The sequence below is a fragment of the Aethalodelphis obliquidens genome, unplaced genomic scaffold (assembly GCF_003676395.1).
Source record: "Aethalodelphis obliquidens isolate GAN/ISIS:26980383/991018 unplaced genomic scaffold, ASM367639v1 scaffold83, whole genome shotgun sequence".
Lineage (NCBI taxonomy): Eukaryota > Metazoa > Chordata > Mammalia > Artiodactyla > Delphinidae > Aethalodelphis > Aethalodelphis obliquidens.
The window spans coordinates 7,827,216-7,836,235 of record NW_020838027.1 but is presented as its reverse complement, the minus strand read 5'-3'; the positions used below and the strand labels follow the sequence as shown (position 1 = coordinate 7,836,235).

Sequence of the window (9,020 nt, the reverse complement as noted above, 5' to 3'; positions counted from 1 at the left end):
CGTACTTTCCACATAAATGTAGTTTGGTCTTTCTGTACAATTTTAAGATACCCAGAATTTGATACAAGCATATAAGTCATAGAAAAGTAATTTACTATGATTCACTTATGTTCATTTTATATTATGGTCATGTTATATTTTAAATCCTGGCTTCAAAAACTTGAAAGGTTTTTTCCTCCTTCATTTCAATAACTACCTAAAGGAATGTATCTCACAATTTGAGATAACAGCCTTAGTATTTGGAGTTAGAACTGGGTTTTAATCAAAATTTTACCAGTCTCTAGCTTTGAGATCTGGGACAATAACAGCCTCTATGGACTTACGTTTCCTTTTCTATTAAATAGAGGTATAAGACATGCCATATTTACCTTAGTGGATTTCTATGATATTCAACTCAAGTGACATAAATTTAAAAGTGCTTTTTTAACTAAAAATATTATAAATTACTCATAGCTGATAAGTTTATACTGAATAAGCAGTATGATTTTGGCCGCCTCTAAGATTTAATTTCTTCACCCATAAAATAATAATAAATATTTACCTAAATAATACATAAATATGAAATAAAATAATACCCACATTTTCCACATACTTAATAATGAAGTTTAAATTAAATTACATATTGTATGTATAAACTAAAAAAAGTTTTAGTTTAATTTTAGGTGCAAAAGGTAATTCATATTCACATTTCATTTATAAAAGGCTCTTACATATTCAGTAGTGATTATTTCAAAAAGAAAAATAATTATTTTTCACTCGTGTTGTTCAGAGGCGAGATTCTTTACTTGTCTTTTTCCTAAAATTTTAGAACCTACTATTTTATTCTTTGTAAGTCCTTCACTATAAAGAACTTTACTACATGATTTACATTATTGATACAAGATGCATTTCATTTTCTTTTACTTTTTAAAATACCCACACCAGGTTTTGTTACTATTCTTTGTCTTCCTCCCTCCCTCCCTCTCCCCCTTTTTTTCTGTCTTTCTCCGTTTCTTTCTTTGTTTCTTTTCTTCTTCTTGCAATTTGTGAAATTATTAACTTAGTAAACGTGGCTCTGTGAATTAAACACATGTCTAATGCCCTAGATCCCTGTCTTTTTCATGATAGTGTCTTTATTTTTATGTTATATTTCATTACACATTAAGAATTAACTTATTTTAGGGCTTTCCTGGTGGCACAGTGGTTGAGAGTCCGCCTGCCGAGGCAGGGGACACGGGTTCGTGCCCTGCTCCGGGAATATCCCACATGCCGCGGAGCAGCTGGGCCCGTGAGCCATGGCCGCTGAGCCTGCGCGTCCGGAGCCTGTGCTCTGCAACGGGAGAGGCCACAACAGTGAGAGGCCCGCGTACCGCAAAAAAAAAAAAAAAAAATGTTGTTCCCATCCCAAGGACTACAAAGATATTTTCAGGATGAAGGAAAATAGAATGCAGGTAAGAGTGGCAGAAAAAATAATAAAAATGAAATGGGTCAGATGCTCCTGGATTGACTGTGATTAGTATGATGGGGCCAGATGTGAGCAGGCCACTGCCATGGGTGACCAGTACTCTTCATTCAAATCAGCACTTTCCATCACAATGCCCTGAAAAGATATGGGAGCTTAAAAAAACATCTGAGCTATAATTGGGTGGCAACAGGAATTTTCTTCCCTCGATGGAGACAATTTTGACATAGATTACTCTCTGAAATTAGACATCATCTGTCATATTTAACAGCTTCCGTTCCCTCATTGTTCTTGCAGCATTGTAATAAATGTTCATGAGTTCTCAGAAAAAAAAAAAAGGCTGATTGAACTCTGGACACTTCATAGTATAATGATATGAAAGTAACAATTTGAACCTATACTTTAATGTGGCTAAATAAATACAGTTGAGATTCATCCTGGACAAAAATTATGAAAATAGACTATCCTTGGTTCATTACAGAGAAAACTACTCCAGGTAGGAAAAAACAAAGAAACACACAAAAAACTCAGAGGAAATTTTTGTGGGAAGAGGACAGATTGATGGGACAGTTGGAACAGAAAAGTATTTATTTTCATTATAAGCTTGCCTATAATGTTCTTTTTAAATTCAATTAAACTATATTATTATGAAAATCACATGGACAGCAAAGGCAAAACATTTCAAATATCTAGAAAGTGCAATGCATGTTCACTTAGTCCAAGTTAAACATTTGAAAGATGTTATAGTCTATCCTGAATTTTGCATAGTATAACTTAAGTGCATTTTTCCTAAGTCAACCTGCATACAAGAATGTGAAGAGTTCAAGTTGTAGTACTATTATATTTATATTTTGAGAAATAAAACATGAGAGGCTCTTTCCTCTTCCTGACTCTTTGTATTTTAAAAATCAACTTTGGGTTCTTAATTATTATTATTTAATTAAAATATAAAACTAGAGAGCAAATATAGATGTCAGTACACAATTTTAAGATGTAGGTGCAACAATTACAAAAAGGGAATTGGCTTTTGATATCTGTGAGGTTGGGAAAATCTCTTCCAGGTCAGACGGGCATCAGAACTCATTGTGTTCCCACCCTTTCTTTTACCTATTTAGAAATCCTTCAATAAAATGAGCTAGCCCCTCCTCCACCCCCCCCCCAAAAAAAAGGGTAATTATTGGGTTGGCCCAAAAGTTCATTTGGGTTTTTCTGTAACATCTTACAGTATTTAGTTTTTGGTACATACTTTTAGGAAAAGGCTTTGGGGACTGGCTAGAGATTAAAATCTTCAATGTACATGTAAGAATGGCTTTTTTTTTTACTGATGGATAAGCATAGGCAAGAAAGATAGGTGGAGTAAAGAAATAAGTATTATAAATTTATATGATCAGGGCTTAGATGCCCTTGCCTCTTGCAAAATATGAAAGCAATCACGTGAGACCATATATTTGGCCAGAGACTTCCAACTGTTCTGCAGAACTCTGTAGCATCCAGAGAAGACACACAAATGTGTTCCCCTCTGAGGCCAGGTGACACATATGAAGAATCTATTATATGGCACTTCCAGCTCTAAATTAGAACATATAGATGTATAGAAATCCAGAAAGAACTGAAAGGGAACACTAAAATTATTTTTACTTCCGGAAAAAGAGAGATGAGGATGGGACTTCTCAACTCAGTACGCCACACAAAGGACTGATACGATGTGATATATATTATCTGGCATGAATTAAGTTTTATTTAAATTTCTGCAGAGAGTTTCCAAGAATATATGCATAAACTATTAAATTCACTATTTACCATATACATTAATATTCATGAAATTATTTGTCTGGACTATAATTTTAGGTGTAGGCACACATTTCATCCATTTTAAGACACATGGCAAAATTTAAAAATTATAACTATATATGATGATGGATGTTAATTAGACCTAGTGTCTAGTTATTGTTATGTTGTATACTTGAAGCTAATGTAATGTTATATGTCAATTATATCTTGATAAAAAATTTAAACACATTTTCAAATACATGAAAATTATGATTGATAAGACACAATTTGAAACATTTTACAGATCCCAGAAGTAGGTAGTTAGTAATATATGTTACCATTCTAAGTATACTGAATCTTCATTGCACACCCCTTCTGCCCCAAGAGACATCTAAATAAGCTGTTGCTTACAGACATAACGATATTCACTCCCACAGTCTCTATCCGAAACTTCTCTGCTTGGGCCATATATTATGCAGTTCTTTGTATTTAGAGGGTGAAAGGATGGAAATCTGTAATGAAGAATAATGTTTTAATATATTGGGAAAAGGAAATGAGAATGTTCAAGGATGATGTTTTTGTTAAATGATAGAACTACAGACATTTTAAAAGCATTTTAATGAGATATTACCACATTGAGACATTATCTTTTTTTCATTCAAGTCAGTTTTCACAATTTCAGAGTACAATGTTACAAAAACTCAGCTATTGCATCAATAATCAATAGCAATGAAGTTGGGGATTTTTTTGTTTTTGCTGTTGTTTTTAATGGTTTTGGTATGTTATATACTTTACTTCTAAGATGCATCTGCTAATCTAGTCTAGGGAAAAAATCAGAGCATAAAACCTGTCATTGTATGATACTGTAAATCCCATGTTTATGAATGAAAATGAGATTTGAAGATTACAAATACACAGAAAATAAGCCCAGAATGTTTGAAATATGGGATGATGCTGAGAATATTGGGCTCCACCAGAATAAGGAAAATAGTGGATATACTCTTTTCTCTGGATGGCTTTTGTGTATGTGAGAATCTGTATATGTACATACATATCCAAGTGCTTGTACCAAGGCAGGAAATAAAAGCATATATCAAAAGCTCTTTTAGAGTCACAAGTACACTAACTTCATCTCACTTGAGCATACACTTGGGTGTTGTGGTTGGGACTAAAATTGTTATTCTGTTGTATCAATTCTCTTTTCTGTATTCTCATGTCCTAAACAGGATATCTTACCTACAGTGTTCCTGGATGTTACGTTCTCTGATCAGATCTAAGGATAAACTCAAAAAGAACAGAAAAAGGTTTTGAGTGCCAGAAACTTACAGATCTTGGGAGACAGTAGAATTATCCTCCCACAACCAGGCATGATGTTCTTCACTGTAAGAGAGTCCAATCCAGTAATAATAGGAAATGGAGTTCATAAAATGCTGTTTGGAAACAAAGACCAACATATTAATCTATTTTGAATCTACTCTAGGGATCAGGTACTTTTAAGAAAGTCAGTGACTTTTAAGAAAGTCAGATTCAGTTTTTCAATTATACAAACTAAAATCATTTTTAACTTTTAATTTAGGAGGTATAGTCAAGCCACATGCCTCATAGTTCTCATTCATCAGGCCCATTCATTTATGGAGGAAAACGTACCACAAAATCTCACTTCTTGAAAGAATGAAAAACGTCATAAAGGGAATTAGAGCTTTCATGGAACACTTCCTTCACAGGGGATCAGCAATCAAATTTGATCCCAAACCAACAGTATCTTGAGGGATAAATCTTAGCACAGGTTCTGCATGGAGCTAGAGAAAATTTTCACTTTTTCTTAAGAGTTGGGTAATTGTTTTATAATATTCTTCATATTCATTCCAACAGTGATAACAAAAGCTATATAATTACAAAACAAATTATAAATTCAATTAATGAACTAAAAATTCAAAGTCCTTTGAATAAAAATAATGATCTATTATTTATTCTTTGAATTCTCTCTAAAAAGTTTCTTGTACTTTATCTGTCACATTCCTATAATGTAAATCTTTGAGAAATTTTGTGTAGATTGTTTGACTGTTTCAAAGTGTAGGAAATTAGTTCAAATATAACTGCCTATTTACTATCTGATTAAAGACTTGAATCAAAGTATTCAGCTTACTTAGATAATATTTTCCTAGGTCAAAAAAATTGTAGAAAAATCAGAATTAAATACATGCCAGTTCATTTCTGTCTTGTATCTGAAGTAGACTGGAATTCTGAGAAACACAAAAATTTCTACTGTCTTTCCATGTTTTTAATTCACTAGAAATGAAGTAACAGCTGCATTGGTAGCCAATCCACTTTTCTCGGCAAGAACAGCAGCCAGATCCTAAGAGAAAAAACAAAACGTGACTTGATGACATTGGAGATTCCGTTGTGTTCAGTGCTATTTACTCATTTGTTATTTAATGTTTTTCTACAACTATTCTTTGAGAATTTACTGCATACACCACAGTTCAGGGGATATTAATCTGAATGACTCAGACATGACCCTTCTTCCTCATGAAGATTATAGTCTAGAGATAGAGACAGAATTATACAAATTTCAGTCATTTATGAATTATATTTAATGATAATTTGTGTAAGTATACACAAGAAATTCAGTATGTAAAAATACTGTGTAGCAGAGTATAGGATGGGGGGCGGTTAGAAGAACCTCTTTTGAGGAAGTGACCCGAAGTTGATCTCTGCTGTGTAATTAAAAGTGAACTAGATAAAAGAGATATTTAAAGGAGGAAAGCATTTTAGCATATTTCCTGAGTCAGAAAATAATTCTGGATAGTTTATTTCAAAATGAAGTTAATAAAGCACTTAGCTTGAAGTCTGACCATCCAGTTTACTAGTGATAGTGTCTTCAACATTTACCATCCTCAGTGATAAAAGTCATATTATGTGGTAGGCACTCAAATCTTTGTCAAATGAGTGGTGCTGAGATTGTAGAGTTGAATGGGCTACCAGGGGCTGGGATGTGGGGGAAATGGGGAGCTGTTGGTCAAAAGGTACGAGCTTCCATTTAGAAGATGATTAAGTTTTAGGGATCTACTGTGCATCATTATAACTAGAGTTAACAGTACTGTATTATATACTTGGGAGAGTTGCTACAAGAGAGCTTCTTAAACATTCTCACCACAAAAAGACATGATAGTTGTGTGACATGATGGAGGTGTTAGTTAATGCTATGGTGGCAATAATATTGTAATAAGTGAATCATTGTACACTTTAAACTTCCACGATGTCATATGTCAATTATATCTCAATAAAGTTGGAAAAACGCTGAGGGAAAAAAGATATGAATGAAGTGCTATATGAACACAGAAGATGATGAGACATCATTTAGGAAAAGATATGTTTAAAAATATCTTTGAGCTGACGTTCACTGGTTGAGTAGAGTTTAGAATTGCAGAAATCTCTGTGCTTCTTTCTGAGTTATGGAAGAAGCGGAGGTACAGGTAAAGAGGTATCAAAGTATGTGTTATGAAACACAAGCAGGCACTTAGGATCAGCTACAATATTTACTGTAATTTGCTTTTGTTACTTAAACATGAGCAGTCACATAGGAAAAATAGGTCACTTCCGGCTAATATTTTCCTTATTACTTAATATATAAATGACACACATTCAATGTAATTTAATAAACTAAGTTAGCAATAAAATGAGACTATCCTATAATTTCTATTACTAAGCATAATATCCCTTCATGCTTCTGTGTGAGAAAAACAAGAATATTTCATTCTCTAACAGCACTAAAGTTTTCCAAAGTATGGAACCCACCTTCCTGGAGATCTGTGGAGGGTCCTGGAGAGAATGTCGGCTGAACATTTTGTTTAGTAAATGCTGTAAGAAGTAATTAGAAATTTACTTCATCAGACACAGATTTATGAAATAACAAAATATTACACATTAGCAAAATGAAACCTTTATTGTAAGACAGTTTCATCACAATTTTGATCTTTTTATATAGTCTTGATTAGAAAAACTTACAATTTTTCAACAAAACTCCCAAAGCAGCCACCAACAAAAGGCACATTACTCCTAAGACCCCAGAAATCAGCCTCCATGGAGTGGTCTGAAAAGCTATAAAGAAAGAGAGATGGGGTAAAAATTTAAAGAACAAACACAGGAGCTGAAGTTCTTAAAAGCAGAAACCAGTGAGAGAATCCAAAAAGTTCCTTGGTTTAATAACCCCATAATTTTGTCAATGAAATGTTGGAAAATGAAGACATTCCATTTAGAACTCCACCCAATACCAAAAATTTTATATGATGTACTTTATTCTTCAGTGAGATTAGCCATACCTTTTCCTCTTTATCAGCTCTATCTTATCAAACTGTACTTACCACTTATTTTTAAATTTGACAAAGAAGTTTAGAGATCTGTAGTAAAAAGAGATCAACAGGCACCAAGTTCGGTCTTGTGGGCTGATATAACAAACTCTTAGTTTTGTAACAGCAACAAAAAAATCACAAGATAGAGAATCTGATTCCCATTAGGTAGCTGAGAAAATGTAGGATCCATTAATAATGTTATTTTCTCAAGGAATCAGAGCTATTAAGTACCCAAGTCAGAAATCAAATGAAAGTTTGTCTAGACCCAGAGTCTTTCATTTAAATGACATGTATTCCATCATTGTTACAATAATATTAATACTACTTGGGAGTGTGTCCTTCTGCTAATCTCAGTGTATTCGCTACTCTGAGAAATGTCAGGCTGCTCATAGCTTTGTAGAGGCTGTACTGTGAAGAGAAGACATGGTGTGATGAGAGGTTCCCCAACCAATGTAGCGCTAATAACTTGGGAACCTGAGTTCATTTCACAGTACATTGAATTATGATACGTAAAAAACCACTTTTTTACAGGAACCATTTTTAACATGTATTACGTCTTCTCATACCAAAAATTACTTGCTCACAGGCATTTCCCCTAAAATAATTTAGCATCAGGAGATTCTGCATTGACATTAGAGTACTCCCAAAGGGTGTCGTCATTCACAACAGTTCAATGTGTCAAACTGTTAATCTGGGTGGTTTGGGGGATGTCACAACACAAATGGTAAATTAAAAAAAAACACTTTTAAACATTTTGTTGATAATATTTAACATTCTCTATATATTTTCATGCTAGAATTATGTTGTTTATATTTTTCCTGGTAAATTCAGATGCCAATCAGAATTTAGAGCTATCCCTGTCAGAATCCACTCTTTAAACCTGTTGGAAAAATCTTCACAAAATCATTTCTAAGTTACAGAATGAAGAATCAGAAAAATGAAATTAAAGTAGAAAGTACAGATACATGGGGAGCCTAAAAATGTATACTTTTGTCCTACAGCGTTGCCTCAAATTAGCCATACCCACAAGATATTTTTCCTGGTTATTTTAATTTTTTCATTTTATGACTTGGGCTGCACATACCTGCCATATGAAATGTTGTTCCAGTGTTCATGCAGGAAAGGCACGATGGCTGCTTGTTCAAGAACTGGGTTAGATCACGGAGCTGAGCTGTAGGCTAAGGAACCTGAAAGTTGTGTATGAAGAAATTTTTTAAAAAAGAAAACTTGTGTATTCAAGTGTGCGTGCATCATCTGCTGATGAGACACAGATGTGTAGTATGAACAAGAAGCAGTAAAATCACTATCTTCTAAAATGTTTCTGGAACCACAATACAGGAAATTCTCACTGAACTTGTGCAATGCACACCCTTTGACTATCACAAAAGAAGGTGACAGGAAGTTTTTTTCATGTTTAAAGGTAAATTTACTTGGTATAATAAAATTCCACACATAAG

General features: G+C 33.6%; 1 protein-coding gene across 2 annotated transcripts; it reads right to left on the bottom strand.

The window, feature by feature from the left end:
* Positions 1 to 3,161: 3,161 nt before the first annotated feature.
* On the bottom strand, positions 3,162 to 8,816 carry KLRD1 (killer cell lectin like receptor D1). 2 transcript variants are annotated; one of them, XM_027093358.1, is made up of 6 exons: positions 8,648 to 8,814; positions 7,220 to 7,312; positions 7,010 to 7,072; positions 5,416 to 5,567; positions 4,538 to 4,641; positions 3,162 to 3,723 (listed from the first exon to the last, which is right to left on the bottom strand). In XM_027093358.1, exons 1-6 carry the CDS (start codon positions 8,676 to 8,678, stop codon positions 3,603 to 3,605), a joined length of 564 nt encoding a protein of 187 aa, XP_026949159.1. In that variant the 5' UTR covers positions 8,679 to 8,814; the 3' UTR covers positions 3,162 to 3,602. The 2 variants fall into 2 exon arrangements, with proteins under 2 accessions (XP_026949159.1, XP_026949161.1); XM_027093360.1 differs by lacking the exon at positions 7,220 to 7,312 and having other exon boundaries at positions 8,648 to 8,816.
* Positions 8,817 to 9,020: the final 204 nt, after the last annotated feature.